This window comes from Limanda limanda, chromosome 20, assembly GCF_963576545.1.
Source record: "Limanda limanda chromosome 20, fLimLim1.1, whole genome shotgun sequence".
Taxonomy (NCBI): domain Eukaryota; kingdom Metazoa; phylum Chordata; class Actinopteri; order Pleuronectiformes; family Pleuronectidae; genus Limanda; species Limanda limanda.
Window position 1 is genome coordinate 8,263,061 of NC_083655.1, and position 16,916 is coordinate 8,279,976.

The 16,916-nt window shown below is 43.7% G+C and overlaps 2 protein-coding genes across 13 annotated transcripts in view; both read left to right on the top strand.

Moving 5' to 3' along the window:
• Positions 1 to 769: 769 nt before the first annotated feature.
• Positions 770 to 8,250, top strand: puf60b (poly-U binding splicing factor b). 4 transcript variants are annotated; one of them, XM_061093579.1, is made up of 12 exons: positions 770 to 835; positions 1,386 to 1,481; positions 1,713 to 1,808; positions 2,222 to 2,311; positions 2,812 to 2,862; positions 3,989 to 4,150; positions 4,260 to 4,352; positions 5,549 to 5,762; positions 5,843 to 6,075; positions 6,635 to 6,749; positions 7,215 to 7,462; positions 7,575 to 8,250. In XM_061093579.1, exons 3-12 carry the CDS (start codon positions 1,731 to 1,733, stop codon positions 7,872 to 7,874), a joined length of 1,584 nt encoding a protein of 527 aa, XP_060949562.1. In that variant the 5' UTR covers positions 770 to 835; positions 1,386 to 1,481; positions 1,713 to 1,730; the 3' UTR covers positions 7,875 to 8,250. The 4 variants fall into 4 exon arrangements, with proteins under 4 accessions (XP_060949562.1, XP_060949563.1, XP_060949561.1 ...); XM_061093580.1 differs by having other exon boundaries at positions 780 to 835; positions 1,389 to 1,481; XM_061093578.1 differs by lacking the exon at positions 1,386 to 1,481 and having other exon boundaries at positions 786 to 835.
• A 1,266-nt stretch (positions 8,251 to 9,516) lies between these two features.
• The window catches only part of scrib (scribble planar cell polarity protein), a 55,683-nt gene continuing 48,283 nt past the window's right edge, over positions 9,517 to 16,916 (top strand). For all 9 annotated transcript variants that reach the window (XM_061094083.1, XM_061094088.1, XM_061094090.1 and 6 more), the window contains exon 1: positions 9,517 to 10,510. In XM_061094083.1, the coding sequence (XP_060950066.1) occupies positions 10,352 to 10,510 (159 nt within the window). In that variant the 5' untranslated portion in view covers positions 9,517 to 10,351. The remainder of the gene's footprint in view (positions 10,511 to 16,916) is intronic.

The following is a 16,916-nucleotide window of genomic DNA, read 5'->3' on the forward strand; positions in this document are numbered from 1 at the left end:
GGCCTGCTGTAGAGTGCAGGACTAGTCAGGTAAGTTTCGATGATATTACTGGGAATACATATTAGCATGCTGATTGAGGATTGTTTAAATGTTCATCTAACCTATTTCCATTCATTTATCCATCAATTGTAAAATATGTTTACAGACGATTCCAATTGTTTGGCTAACTATTTATATCTCTGGCATTGCATTAGTGTTTTTTTACAAACTTTCTTCTCATCTTATTCTACATAGCAATACCACGTGCACTCTCTCATGTGTGGAGACATTTCACCCCATCCAATGTAGAAGGAAAGGCTGTGTACATTTGCAAATACTGTGCAAAGACCTATGTTAAGAATGACACAAAGATGCAGAAGCATATAGTCAAGTGCCCAAAGTTTCCTCAGGGCTCAAATCAGCATATGACACAACAAAATGTTTATATTTATGTCTGTATATGACAAGGTAAATACAGTTAGTATAAATTATCCACAAAATTTCCAGTTTATTCCCGTTAATTCCCGTATATTCCCGTATATTCCCGTTAATTCCCGTTAATTCCCGTTAATTACCTTGGAAAGTTTCCAACTTTGAATATTCCCGGAATTTTGCAACCCTAATCATAATACAGGTGAAAAAATGTCTATGAGAGAAACTGATAACCAGGTCACTCAACCTAAATTAACTAAAGCATTTTATTTTGAAAAGGTCCAGGACGAGCTCTCCGTACGATCAAAGCATCGCGAGGCCTTGTTCCGGTATCGCGACATCCGGCGGGGAAACGTCACTTGACGAGACTTGCAGCGTGGGCCTCTAGAAGAAGGAGCGCTTCATGGCGGTGACGGAGTCTGCGGTAAATAAATCCCTCGACACAGAGACACTTTAGCGAGTTCCGTCCCCGGGCGGATGTGTTAGTAGCAAGCGAGGCCTGGTGCAGCCGAGCCGCGGGAAATACGCAGTAAATAGACAGTAATTTTTTGCGGGAGAAAAACGGCGACTTCCCGCGTCATTGTAGTGAATCCCGGACGTTAGCTAGTACGAGCTAGCTTGCTAACAATAACGATAGCGCTGGTGGTAAGCTAATCGGAAACCAGGCCTTGCTAATTTTGTGCGGTTGTTCTAATCATGCATTTCGCTTTACTGTGCTGTAATAAAGTCAAACCTTAGTTAATGTCCGATATTAGCTCAACACCTGTTCGGCTAATGTTAGCCAAAACCCGTTGTTGCTACTTATCCTAGCTAGCCTATGTTAGGTTAGCATCCATGCGTCTCAAGCTAACGTCCGCTGAATAGAGTACACGGGAGAACAGGCTAGCTGTTTGTACAATGCTCTGTAATAAAACAATAATGCAAGCTGCCTGATTTGTAATTGTTAGTCTGAAGGCATTTCTTATTTCCCCTAGAAGTTGTTGAATTGTTAAAGCTTCCCCATCAGTCATCTTCCCCTCGGGGCTGTCCTGCCTCAGTCTGGTGGACCCAGCCATTAGCGGGTTGCGTAGGTAAGGAGTCCGTCCGGTCCCACCTGCTCTGAATCCCGGTGTATGTCCTCTATCATGCTATCATATTCAATTAATACCTGTGCTGTTTGAGGTTATGTGACTTATGCTTGCAATACAGGATTTGTGTAATTGAATACATGTTGCTGTGGATGTATGTACATGCAGCCGGATGTTGGCGCTGCAGACCAGGTTTCTCAGTATTCGTGCTAATTGCCCTTTTCTGGATTGCAGGGAGGTGAATCTCTGACGATGGAGAATGGACAGGGCACAGGCGCCAAGCTTGGCCTTCCGCCTCTCACCCCAGAGCAGCAGGAGGCACTTCAGAGGGTAGGAAGCCCTGGACATGCACTATCTGTATCAATGTACCCATAGTGATGATAGAAATAACATATTAAGTATCACTTTTCTGCTATAACCTTGTTTTTGTGGACAGGTTTCTCCTTTTAATGCACGTAGGGCCATAACCTGGACCTCAGACATAGAAAGAGTGAAGCGATAATTACTAAATACACATTATCACAGCCTGTAGAGGTCTAAATTGGTTGTTTCTTCTGTTCACATGTCTGATCAGGTGTTCTCCAATTAATGACTTCTCCTTTTAAAACACATAGGGCCATAACATAGACCTCAGACAGAGAAAGAATGAAGCAATAATTACTTAATACATATAATCACAACCTGTAGAAGTCTAAATTGGTTGTTTCCTCGGTTTTCTCCAATTAATGACTTCTCCTTTTCAGGCAAAGAAGTATGCCATGGAACAAAGCATTAAGAGTGTGCTGGTGAAGCAGACTATTGCCCATCAGCAACAACAGCTCACCAACTTGCAGGTGAGATGTGTGGAAAGTTTGTGGATCGCTGCTAAAAGAGGGATTGTATTGGGTCTGTCGCCTGGAAGTCTTGAGTATCTTAGCCCTTTTATACTTAATAATTGTTCAGTAATTTAGATTTCCGATATCTCCGAAGTATGTTTTAAATTAGCTTTCTTACTCCCCCATGCTCTGAAATACAAATATAATGTATAGAACGTGTTCCTTTGCTTTTGCTTCTGCTCTTTTTCAGATGGTGAAGATCGTCATGAAATAATTGCTTTTCATGTTAATTGCTTTGCATTTTTAAAGGCGACCTGTTTATATGTATTGCTTGTGATGATTAATAATTCAGATAGGGGAGACAACTCTCCAAACTATATATTATTTAGATGGAGGGTCTGAGTATAATTTTAGCCTAACTTCTTTTGCTTATCTAGCAAAACAATTACCTTTATGAAAAAGCATAGCTTAGGGATATCTAACTTTTCAGCACTTTTTTCGTCTTTACTGTCTTTCAGATGGCAGCAGTGACGATGGGCTTTGGAGATCCTCTCTCACCTTTACAATCGGTCAATAGCATATTCAATGTTTTATCTGTGCTACTGTTTTACTCGTTGCTTCTGCAACAATCCCTGCCTTTTTATCTAAGCAAAGAATGTATATTTTGTAAGAAACATGACTTTCCTTTAACATGAATGACTGTTAGTCATTGAAGCACTTGTTTAAGTTGCATTGGAATAATCTTCATTAGTGTTTTTTTGGAAGAAGCCAAGATGGTGGGTCGTCTCTACGGAGGCCACCATGTTTTTTTTTAGTTTTTTTTTTTACAGTAGTCCAAACTAGACAATCTAAACGCCTTTTGAGTTTTTATGACAACTAAATAATACCAGAGGTTCTCTCTCATGTTAAGAAGGTGAGGGTGAGGTGATGGGTATTCAGCTGCAACATGCCACTTCCTCTAGATGTCACTAAATTCTACACACTGTACCTTTTTAAAAGAGATTTTAGAGGACTTAAATAACTTCAAAAATATGTATTTGCTCCATTTATAAAACAAAGCTCTTGGCATGGGATGAAAGAGGGATAGCAATCCCTTTAATGGTCCAAAATGAGCGAACTGCTGGAACAGGGATCTTATTGGCCTTCTCAAAGTCAAGTTTTTATCTGTTAATGAACAAGTAAACTTTTCAGTATGTCCTAAATAAGGCAAGTGAAATATTTGGTTGGTGATGGAAAGAAATGAACAGAAGCAGAGAGTAAAACACAGTAACTTCTGGTGGTTAAACCATCGCTCACCTTTAGGTTACTTTAGTTACCTAACTTGCATCCCTGGACAACAGGTTAGTTACTGAAGCAAAATATTTGTGAGGGCTCTGCCTGTCAATCACTTACGGGTGTTTTCATCCATATGTCTGTTCAGTAGTATCTGGACAGAGGCCCTATTGTAATTACAAGTGGTGACATCAGTATTTAATAACTGTTATACTTGTAAGTGTTCTTATCCACAGTTATATCCATTGATTACATTATTGGGTTATTACCCTTTTTTACCTGTCCAGATCCCCTAACTTGAATTGCCCTCTAACAATGTTTGGAAAATGCAAGCACAGTAGTTAATATACATTTATTATTAGCGGCTGTCTCCTTTCCTTTGCTCTCTAATGCTTATCTTGTGGTGTTTTTCCTGGTTGGCAGGTGGCAGCTCAGAGGCAGCGTGCTCTCGCCATCATGTGCCGGGTGTATGTGGGCTCCATATACTACGAGCTTGGTGAAGACACCATCAGACAGGCCTTTGCTCCTTTCGGCCCAATCAAGAGCATTGACATGTCTTGGGATTCTGTTACAATGAAACACAAGGTCGGTATCATACAAATTCTTCTGCTTCACTTTGATTTTAATGCGGAAAATTAGTAATAGACATGCCTCAGTTCTTTCTAACGTTCTGTTTTTCCGGTTGACTGTGCAGGGCTTTGCCTTTGTGGAGTATGATGTGCCAGAAGCTGCCCAGCTGGCTCTGGAGCAGATGAACTCAGTCATGTTGGGGGGGCGAAACATTAAGGTTAGTTGTCTGGAGATGTTGGGATCTCTCCAATTCTTAGGATACCATGACTCAAAGGAACCACAAGTAATATCTCAAGTTCTATAACTGTTCCTTTTTTGATGTAGTTTGATTGAAACAGGAGTTTTGGATTCCCTCCTGCCAATTGGAATGCTGAGTCAATTAGTAAATTATGTACATTTGTGATTCTTAAATGACCTGTGTGTTACTAATTTTTCTCTTCTTGCGTGTCTGTGTCTGTTGATTTCCAGGTGCGTGTGTATGTCTGGGTGTATGCTTAGGGTATTGTCTGCTCGTGTTGTGTGTTTCCATGATGTCATCAAGGCTGTTTTAGTGACCAGTTGCAGTACGATGCCCAGCGGCGCATGGCATCGCTCCGTGTCCATGGTGTGCTGATGATGGGCTGCGCCTGGTTGGTGTTGCTTGGCCGCCCCATCTGTAGTACAGATCCCAGTCGCACATATATGCTCGTGTTACATAGGGAACTCAGTTCTGTGGTTAAGTGAGGGGTCAGAGTGTATAGTTGTAGCATAAGGCGTTCCCCTGTCGGTGTTGCCACCAGCTCAGCTAGTCACGCTGTGTAAATCTGGTGTTTTGAAGATGTACTTCTTTTTAAATGCTGAAGTTATTTATTTGAGTCATTTGAAATTCGGTTTAAAATGAATTAATTTGTCAAGATTGAGTGCCAACAGTTTATCTAGTTTATATAAGTTTTATATAAGTGACAATTAGGTGATGATTTTGGTGCTCAACTGACAAAAATTTGAAACAAATTCTCTCAAAAAGTGCAAATAATTGTTGTCCATAGTTTAATCTTTTAATCATGTTTAGTCTCAAAGCTTTATGAATTAAGAAACCTTATTATAATTTATTTAGTTTGAGTCCCTTTATTTTTTAGATGGGTTATTGGAGTGTTTTTTGTACGTGGTGCCCTTGTAGAGAATGATGAGGCTAGACATAGATTTCAGATCAATATCTGAACCATTAAACAGGCTATAGTGAAGTAATGGACATGCACAACAGGATAATTGACAGGTCAGCTTTTTCTCATGATTGTAGATGAAGACTGGCTTTGACTGAACTCGGTGGCTGCCGAAACTTAGCTCTGCAGGGACATACAGTTTCCGATAGTGCGTCCTCGGTTGATACAAGAAATCCCACACTCAATAGCCCTGCTGGTATGATCTGTGCTATAGGTTGGGCGGCCAAGTAACATCGGTCAGGCGCAACCCATCATTGACCAGCTGGCAGAGGAGGCGCGCGCCTTTAACCGGATCTACGTGGCATCCGTCCACCCTGACCTGTCGGATGACGACATCAAGAGTGTGTTTGAGGCCTTCGGGAGGATCAAGTCTTGCACGTTAGCCAGAGACCCCACAACAGGGCGACACCGAGGCTTTGGCTTCATCGGTGAGCTGGGGACCCTCATTCGCTCGTGCTCTAGCGTATCTGTTGCTCTGCTACTAACTACTGTTTTTATTCTCTTGCAGAGTATGAAAAGCCTCAATCAGCCTTGGACGCCGTGTCTTCTATGAACCTCTTTGACCTGGGGGGCCAGTATCTACGGGTGGGCAAAGCAGTGACGCCGCCCATACCCCTACTGACCCCCACAACCCCAGGTGGTCTGCCACCTGCTGCAGCAGTGGCTGCAGCGGCAGCCACTGCTAAGATAACGGCCCAGGCAAGTATGAATCCCTTCCAAAGGGATTTAATGGCCTTCCAGGTAAATATAACTCAGATTTAGCTAGAATTGACACCAAAAGCACAGATAATATGGGCATAAAACTTTAATTGACGTGACTGGGAGAAGTCCAGTTTTGTTGAAAATAGTAGATGCCCTGACAGAGTGTCAATTTAACTGCCCTCAAATGTAAGGCATTGTGGGCGTTATCTTTCATAAATTACAGTTTAATGTTAAACAAAAGTTTTTTGTAAAGTGTGTATATATAGTATCTTAACATTAGTAATCAATGCTCCTCCCATTTACTGATCAGGTGTGTGAGCTAAGAGTCTTCTCTGTTAGCTAGCACCTTCACCGTTATTTATCAGTGTGAAGAGTCGATGACTTACCAGAGGATTGTGTTATGATTGAACATATTTTGACTTGCTAAGAATAATCGGGGGTTAATTATATCTGTAATTCTGAAATACTGTTTGTGATTCTCACTAAGAGGCCAGGTTGAGCTCACTCTGTGCCATGCTTTGTGATCGTTGACTGTGCTGCCTTGTGCTGTGTTCTGTGTGTTTCCCTTACCTAATGTCTTCGGCCCCCCTCTCTCAAGGAGGCTGTAGCCGGGGCATCAGTCTTGGGGGCGTTAGCTGCGCCCCAACTTCTCGGTCAGCAAATGGGAATACCGCAGGCTGTTATGGCTGCCCAGGCACCAGGGGTCATCACAGGTGGGTATAAAGATGAGAGGGAGCTTTTCATCAAAGCAGGAGCTTAAATCATCTTGACAAACCGCTTTAAACATCATGCGTATTTCTGGTTTAAAGCATTATGCACGTTTTTTTCCCACCGCCTGATTTGTTTTACATTGGATAAAGCTTCTTTGGATAGTATTTGTTATTTTCAGGTCACAAACATCAATCTTCTCGTGATCCTCTTCCATTATCCTTCGTCATTCCGTTTTAATTTTCCAGCTTCTCTGCATATCCAACCATTTGGATTTAGCAAAATTTGGGATCAAAGCTTCATCGGTCAAAACCCTCACAATGATTTTACCAGTCATGTTTAACACTTATTCATTCACTTTATTCACTATTGTCATTACTTAACCATGCTTATTTATTTTGTTTTGTGAGTTCTTTTGTTTTTTTACGAGTGTTGGGACAGTTGACTGCAAGTCTGTCTTCTATCAACAGGTGTGACACCAGTGCGTCCTCCCATACCAGTGCTTCCCCAGGTTGGTCTTGTGAACCCCGTGCTCGCATCGCCACCAGTCCTGTCTAATCTCGCCCTTGGATCCAGCCTACAGGCGAAGAAGGAGGAGAAAGAGGAGCAGCTTCAGGATGGAACCGGACAGGAAATGCTGAGTGACCAAGAGCACATGAGCATCTCAGGCAGTAGTGCCAGACACATGGTCATGCAGAAACTTCTTAGAAAATCTGAGGTGAGATTCAGCAATGGAAGGGAGTAAGAAAAGCAACAATTATCTTTAGAGAAACTTTTATTTACTCCTTTTTTAATGATCAAACTCATGTGTGCTTGTTTGTTTCCTCCAGTCTACGGTGATGGTGCTTCGAAACATGGTCGGACCAGAGGACATCGACGACGACCTGGAGGGGGAAGTGACGGAAGAGTGCGGCAAGTTTGGCTCCGTCAACCGAGTCATCATTTACCAGGAGAAGCAAGGAGAAGAGGAGGATGCAGATGTTATTGTTAAAATCTTTGTAGAGTTTTCCATGGCCTCAGAGATGAACAAAGCCATCCAGGCCCTGAATGACCGCTGGTTCGGTGGTCGCAAAGTTGTGGCAGAGGTGTACGACCAAGACCGTTTCAACAGCAGTGACCTGTCTGCATAAAATGGTTTCACCAGCACCCGTCCCCTTTACCTGTCGCCCAAACTCATGTCAGCCAATGTCATTGCAGCTAGAGATACGGGCCTCTGAACCTTGTAATTATTTTTATTTTATTTTTTAATATTGCTGTTGATATTAATGTTTACCGCCCCATTGGGGGGGATTCATTCAAAAATACTCCTGTGTCAGATTATGCTTTTGTGATCTGTGAAGGCTCCCTTTTTGGTGCAAGTTAAAATTTTGTTATCCAGTATTGTAAAACGTTATAATTTGTTTTTTTCCTGCTTTAGTTACTTTTTATTTTCTTTCATGAATATACCAGGACTTGTGAACACTTTTTCTTTCTATGATTAAAAAGTTATTGTTTGTCCGCGAAAAACGTTTGATGCATTTTATTATTAATGGTTGTGAATGAAGAATCACTTCCAAGATGTCTTCGGAAACATCCTTACTTGTTCTGCTTGTAAAACTTAGCAACTAGTAACTTCCGTAGTTATCGTACGCTAAGTATCAGAAGTCAGAAAGTCAGAAACGTTCAAAGCAACAATCTCTTGATTTCCCGAACTAAGATCCCTTATTGTATTGGAAATATTCTGGGTACCCCCCCTATATTTACAGTATGTCCCTTGGAATAATTTGACATGGCCTGAAATTTTACATCATTAACTTATATGACAGGAACAAGATAAATGTTTTAGAAAGATATCAGATGCATTCAAATATTTCCCCGTGTTTACCCAGACTACGCATACGTCAAACTAATGGAAGTTTGTTTTTATATATCCCAACGTTTGTGTGAGAAGTGGCGTACGGATGTTTCAGGCCCCGTTTTGTGCGCATGCAACGGTTATAAATGAGACCACTGGTATTTCATGCTGGCCTGATATGCTGATGATTTAACAAATTAACGTGAACATGAGTTCACTGTTCGTGAAAAGTATGTGCAACATGCACAACAATGTACAGAGAGCCGCGGATGGCCGACCCCTGTCTACGGCGAAAGAACGATTTGTTTACTGTTCGACTGTTAAAGAGATGCCGATGTGAAAACATTAGTTCAGCCTCACATTTCCCCCTTCCGGTCGTGCGCCCCACCAGTTTGAGAATCACTGGCATAGATTGAGATGGAGGTTTGACTTTTTAAAAGTTTTTAATTAATTTAACTCAAATATTTGATTCAATTTAACTCAAATTTATTTAAATAAATTTTTTAAAAATTACATACATTTACATAGACTTGAATAAACTTTTCGAATTAATTTGAGTCAATTTAACTCAATTTTCTAAGTTAATTTGAATCAATTTTTCAAATAAATTTAACTCAATTTTCTAAATTAATTTTAGAAGTTAATTCGACTCAATTGTTCAAATAAATGTAACAAAATTTTCGAATTTAATTTAACTAAATTTTTCAACTTAATTTAACTCAAGTATTTAAATAAATTTAAATAAATGTAAGTTTTCAGTCATTATAGGAGCACTGAGATAAATTAGAGATTCTCATGTTTGCGTGATGACCGCGACCCGCCGCTGGATGGCGCTGCACAGCCGCATGGGGCCTGAGCTGCACGGGGCTCCAGCTCATCGCCCCCCCCCCACCCAACCCGGTCTGCCTCGGCTCAGCACGGGGGGGGTGTAGGAGCGCGGCTGTTGCTGAAGCCGCTGTTCTCGCTCGCTGGCGTTTTGAAACCACCCTGGAACGAGCAGCCACCGGGCGGGTTCCCCTCGCGTCTTCTTCGGGGAGGATCTAACCGAGGCACGCCGGCTGAAGGAGCTGGTTTTCCGGTAGCATTTCGTGATACAACCCTCAGCCGGAGGTAGCTTAGCACAAAGGCGTTCATCCAGCCGCCAGCCGAGGCTAGCTAACAGGAGCTAGCTTGCTAACAACACAGCCGGGGAGGACGAGCCTGCGCAGCCGTACGCCGGATAATCTCCTGCCGCCTCGCGTCCGCGGTGTTGTGGTGATATCCGTGTTAGCACAGAGCCGTGTAACCCTGACCCGAACCCGTCGAGCTGTGGCCTCTCATGCCCGGGACACTGGGAGCTGCGTAGCGGGCTTTTGCTGCCTGTTTTCCCGGCTAGCAACGCCGGAGCTTCGGTCCAGCAGCATCCAGGGATGGTGGCGGTAGCAGGAACCCGCTAACGCCGCTTCCCCCAGTGCGATCGAGCCCGCGGAAGAAGCGAGGCGGGGGGTGTCCTCGGTTCCGGGGGTACAAGGGTGGTCCTTCCCGGAGGTGGAAGCTGCTGACAGCACTCGGAACACGGCTGGGCTGACGCTGCGGACCTCGCTAACCGAACCAAGGGGATTAATAAGTGGATTTCGGCCTCTTCCTCTGGAGAACCACCGGGACGGGATTTGACATTGAGTGAAACCCCCCGGACAACCTCCTGCTGTCCCCGCGACCTTCACCCTTCCCTCCCCATCCGATGCGGAGATCACAGTAGCACCGGCGACCCAATCCCCCCCTCCCCGGCCGGACATGCTGAAGTGTATCCCCCTGTGGCGATGCAACCGCCACGTCGAGTCGGTGGACAAGCGGCACTGCAACCTGCAGACCGTCCCCGACGAGGTGTTCCGCTACAGCCGCAGCCTGGAGGAGCTCCTGCTCGATGCCAACCAGCTCAAAGAGCTCCCAAAGGTATGCAGGGGTCCCAACTGTCAACACAGAGACCCCCTAAACCCCCCAACACACCTGCACAAAGTTTCATTCACATGTGTTGAGCCAGAGGGCCAGGCGCCATAAGCTGCAGGATATGACCTGCTCGGGTACTTTGCATCACAGGTACACTCCTTCCTGGAGTGGTGTGGTCACGCTGTTGGCTGCAGTGACGTGTTTTGTGTTGTTGAGACCACTCAGGTCTCAGAAGAGTTGAGCTTGAGTCCTGGTGATTTGGGAGAAGCTCTGCAAGCAGTTAACAGCTCTGCATATTTTTGCAGGAATGCACGGACAAGTATTTGCTAGAACACTTGAGTGATGGGAAATCAAGTGTGATGGGGGTGTTGATCAATCGTGAGCCCAGAGGATAAACAGCTGACACACACACACACACTCACAACACACACACACACACACAAACACACACACAAACACACACACCATGTTGCCTGTAGTAAGGGCGTCAGTTGCCAGTTGGATTGGATGCAGCAGGAAGGCATGCGTGGAATGAGCTTCAATGCAGTCCCCACCCACACTCCCACTATTTAAAACATGTCCAAAGTTCTCTTTGCATGGTCAAAGCAAATCTTATTTCCCCTTAGAAGAAACTCTTGTCTGTCTGTTTGCTTCAGAGCGACACTTAACTATTTCCTCTCCATACTTTTACTTCAGCATTGTGCATGATCCAGACAAGGCACTGGCTGTGATTGCGATGGAGAAGGGAGTTTTCTATGAATAGCCGGCCCGGCGGTAGTGGAGTGGTCAGTAGTAAACATTGTTGGTCTCTCTCATTTCATGGCTCTAGGTCAGTGGTGAAAGGGACAAGTGGCACATTCACTAATTAAGATTGTTAATTTGTCAATGGCGACAGAGGCTGAAGTGGTGACACTGCCTGTTGCCTCCTGGGAATCATACACAATAGGGCTTTTTTTGTTTGTCTTTTGGCAGTAGATTCATACTTCTTCAAGAAACCACTTTTGACTTTTCATTTTCATTGTTCTGGTGAACACGCCTCATGTTCAGAACACAGAATAGCCTGAATCACAAAGTCAAACAAGTCTGGACACTGAAGAATCACCCAGAAAGGTGTGTTTTCAAAACAATTCATTTCCCGTAAGCTGTTAGATAAATATTTTTAAGACCAGCCCTCCTTGTGTTAGTTAGATAAAGGCAGCTTTTTGTATAACTACCCTCAGGACGCAAATTTGGTTGTGGGTTTTTTCGGCACAGATGGACGGATCAGCCCATAAAGACACACATGCAGTAGTTGATCAATATTTAACCTCATTTCAATCCCGTTCATGGGCTTAGGGATGTTTCTTGGCGTTAAAGCAGAGGCCTACTTCGCCTGATGAGGCTTCTCTGCAGACAGTGCACGGTTCCTCAGACAGTTCCTACCTGTCAGACATCCACAGTGTACCTGCAATACTAAATGACAGGCTATGCACGAGCTCTTGGGTGCAGACAGCCAACTAAGCAGCCCTGCCTCTCGGTGTGTCGCTGGATTCACCCAGGAGACATAAATGCATGGTGACAGAATGTCTCGTGTGGTCGCCATGAATACATAGCGTGCAGACAGGAAGCATACGGGCCCTCTCTGGTCCTGAGGAGTCAGCGGGACTTCGGCGGTGGAGTAGTGTGAGAGGTCAGGCCCCATAGACAGCTAGGAACAAAACCACTGACTGTATGATGATGGTATTACCATAATGAGCCGAGAAGCGGGTGAGGGTCCGAACGCCTTTTGCAGTTGCGTGCCCCTTTCTTGTCAGTGTGCATCCAGGTCAGAGATGAGTCTGTGGACTTTACTTAATGTCAATCCTCAGTAGTGGATTAATAATTTATATAAATCCGTTTTTGTAAAGATTCTTTTCATTATGTTGCGGATGGGGGGGGAAAAGTCGATTCAGTTACAAATCGCGATTCTTGTGAATGACGATTTTAAAGCGCCATGCTGCCTCCCAAATCGATTTTAAAAATAAATAAATATAAATATATATATATATATTTTTTTAACATATTTATTGGTTTATACCGGGGGGGGAGATATATGGGGTGGGCAACATCACCCCAGAGCATGTTGACCAGCTCTTGTTTTTGCACAACGACTAAACATGCCCAAGCACTAGCTTTGCATCGCCTACATGCAAACAACAATAGCCTACTTTTTGTTTATTTCAAAGTTTATAATTTTAAGTAAACTTTTATTCATTCTATTTAATTTACCTTTTATTTATTGTTTAAAAGTAGCCTAAGTGGCATACATTTCTTAATCTGTATGTTTGTGTGCAGTTGACAGGGGCTATACAATAATAGGGCACATTTTTATTTATTTTCTCTATTGGCTGCCCGGCAGTCATTAAGTTAATGTTAATATTTGAAATTAAACTTGTAAAGCTCTAAGTGATTTTGACTGTTGTATTTGAAGGTACGATTCAACATTTTTCCATGGTCCAGTATTTAAAAAAAAAAAATAACCAAAAGAAATCCCAGGAAATCGTAATATCGAATCGCAATACATATCGTATCGCCATCCTAAGTATCGTATCGGGAGGTCCCTGCCGATTCCCGTCCCCAATCCTCAGCCTAACATCTCGGTTAATTTCTGCTCGTCGGTTCATCCCATGCACCCGTGCAAAGCAAACCTAGTCCGCACAATGCTGGCCTGATTATCGGCTGACCCAGGGGACACAGTCTGATGCATGCACACCCGTCTAACAGGATTACTCTCAGTCAGGTGAACTTGGGTGCACTTACATTTTAAAAATCATTGAAATACGCAATACCATAATGGATGGAGCCATTAAACTGGCAAGCTGGAAACTCTTTAAAGTGATAATGACCAATAAGGCGTGATGTGTAGCTGTAATTAGTGTGTCACTGCTGTGGGTGGTCGGGGTTTAAGATAGCGAACAGATGGAGATTTAGATGTCCTGACATTTTCTTAACTTTGTTGTGACTCACCCCCACCCCCCCCTGCTGCCCACCAATCTCAGATTACGCTCTTTGTGGTAATTATGTCTCCATTCGTCACATCAAGAACATTTAATGTTTGTTATAAAAAACAAAACGTTATTCTGGTTTTTGTGGGACATTCTGGTATCCAGGCTCTGATTTTCTTTTATTACATGGATCTGAAGTATTTATATTGTGTCATATCTGTATGAAATGACTGTTTACAACCTGTTGAGGTGGCAGCTGGTCGGGAATTCCCCTCATGCCCTCACATCTTAATCTTAATACTCCATTGCGGCTCTTTTTTCTCATTGGCCAAAAACTAATCTCAAGGAGCCTTTTTGGGTCCTTTGTTTTAATTAGTACTGTGTTTTGTGTGTTTAACCATCAAGGAGTCATGATGACGCCACTTAAGCAGCAATGGAGAAAACACAGATTTATTTATACGTGGCATTGATACTTTTAGATTGTGTCTTTACTTCTTGACAACTATTATTCACAAGCTGCTTGAAGGAATCTTGTTAAAAGTAATATTCATCGATATATGTTGGCGGGAGCTTGTTCTGTGTTTACGCAGCAGAGTTTGTACTAAAGTGATGTGAATTTCTCTTTTGCTGCTTTGGAAAACTAGACCCGCTTCAAAGATCATGTTGAGGAACAGGGAATTAAATTTTGAGCCATTCTCCAGTCCCATGACAGGTTACAAAGAAGTCCATTCACCAGTGTGATCGCCTCCCTCATATCCAGTGTCATGGCTCTTCCTGTCCTGCCTCTGACGAAGCTTACATTAAGTATATCGTGACCCAAATTATCATTTTCTGAGATTCACAGTAGGATCAGTTGCACCTGCTTTTAAAAGCACAAGGTGGGCTCTTTCTCCGGAGTCACCACTGGACTGCAGGTGCATCAGCTCCTTCACATTTACACAACCACGTTTATCTATTTGTTCTTATTGGCTTTTCCAAAGTTGAAAGGGGAACAGATATTCCAATGGGTGTGTCCCTGCCTAGACTTTGCGAAACAGGTTTTAATGTTGCTCCCAGTATTATTACCTAATAGGAACTACTAGGTGCAGTTGATATGTAAGACCACAGATTTCCAGTCTCAACACTTATCAGATCTAGATATGTCAGACCTGTAGCAGCAAATATTTGGCCTACATAGGACAAGTGTCACGACTGATTTCAGGTTATATTCTTAATTATACAGCTTCGTAAGTGGACGTCAGGTTTTGTCTAAATGGGAAAAATCCTATGTTTACATACTTTGCACTCTGATTGCTATGGAAGTATATGTGCATGATAAGCAGGAGGGATGACTACGCAGTTTTTGTAATCCTCCGCTGTCACCAGTGTCCTCTCTGTGTGTGCTAACAGATCTGTGGCTAAAGGGCAGATTAGGGCTTCACCCGGCCGTGAAAACACCCCTCACACACCACACTTTGGACACGCAGCACCCCCCCACCAAGCGTACTGGCCTCCTCTGGGATCTGCTTTTCTGCCATTTGTTTTTTCTTTCGAGCACATAAACGCCCTGATAACAATCTGAGCCCTTTTCTCTGGAGTCCCTCGTGTACGATCCGCTTCGGGTCAAGTCAACCCAAAATTAGGCCGTGTCACTCAGCTGTGCTAAATGTGATTTGGTCCACCATTGTTTACCCAAGTCTGAATAGTGCAGAGTTTTGTTTTATGTTTCTTTTGTTTCTTAAATCTTTATGTTGAAGAAGAAAATAGCATTTTCACACTTGAGAATGAAGAGCTGCTGCACCTATCCTCTGTGTAATTGCTAATTATGGTGTCAGGAAAAAGCAGCCTGGGCTTTAAACCTGAAGTTTGTAGCACAATGAACAGAGATTGCTTTAATAATATATGACATATTCACTCCCTACTGTGTCCTCACTGTGTCCTGTCGAGTTCGGCCTTGTGTCTTCCCTCCTTCAGCTTCCAGTGAACTCTACAGAGGAGCCCTGGTTTGTCTCTCCCCAGCGAGCGGCTGAACCGGACTAGGACCTAAGATAAATTACACCTGCCACGGACCTCGCTGCAGTGAAAAACCACTGTGTTCCTCTAGCTCAGCTCTTTCTCACTTTCTCTGCTCTTCTCCTTCCTGCTCTGGTGAAAGTGTTTGAGGTCAGCGGTGCTGCTGCTCACCAAGTGTGAATCTGAAATACGATTTGTGGTGTGAATGGTTTTGTTTTGAATGCATCAGATCAGACTTTAAGATTTGCTCGCTTTGCAGTCGTTCCTTGTCTCATCTTGACTGTAGAAGACTACATCGGTCAGGAAAACAGAAGTTTAGGGGATTTTTAAACTTTTATACTAGACCCCCCCCCCCCCCTCATGCAGGTTGGGGTTTGTGACTCAGGGCCTGAAAAGTGAGAGATCCAGAGCTGCCAAGGCCACGAAGAAACAACGGTGTGCGAGTCCGGACTTTCTTTTTGATGCAAGAGCACATTCAGCAGGTCTCTTTGTCTGAGCTGATGACCAGCTGGTCCTCACATCCTGCCTACCCCCCCTCCCCCTCAGTCTAGAGGGAGGTGTGGGTGAGCGTGTGGGAGAGAGTGAGTATGTTGTGGTGGTGGTGGGGGGTTTATTTTATTCCGGAGAAGGATTACCAGGCGGTAGAGGGAGTGGGGCCGCTCTCGCACGTCCACTGGAGGAGTTGATCTGCGAGCTGAGCTCAACTGATCCTCGGTCCTCGGGGGCTCTGATGTCCGGGCCCATGCATCCGTCCGTGAACACTGGCGTCTGGGCTGATATGTCGTGTCAGGTGGGAAGGAAGCAGCCATGAGGAGTGGTCACAGAGCAAACAGCGGGTTCCCTGGAGTGTAGATGAATCTTCTGCTTTGCTTCACACAATCTCCCTCCTTCTGTTAAAGAAATGATGCATTCTTCATGGACGGTGACTCAGTGTAACAAGGATATGGAAAGTTACCCACAGGGTTTTTAATGTCCTGCCCTGCTACTTGTTTACAGCACTGACCTCTTCCTCAGTGTCATTGTCATTCAAATGTAGCTTCCTAGCCTCTAGAGATCAATCCATTCTCAACCATTTACATCCAGAGTAAAACGGTAAAATTAGTTAGAAGTACAGCCTGGCTAATGACTATCGATATTGGGGAGTAGAATATATACTACTGAGATGTCGTGATCCAATCCTTATGACAAAGACCTTTAGTTGTGGCTTGATATTTCAAAGTTTATCATAAATGAGTATAAATAAAAAGAAACACAGATGCAAGCAATCACCCTCCATCCTTCCATCATTCAATATAGAAATAATCAATAGTTACTCGCCTGTGAGTCAGAGAAACACGGAAACTCACGGTCCCATTATTATACCGTTGGCTCGACCCTGTGTGGTCCCGGCTACTTTCAGCACAGGATCATTTCCCATACAAGGCTGGGCCGTCACGTGACATGCAAGCGATGACCCC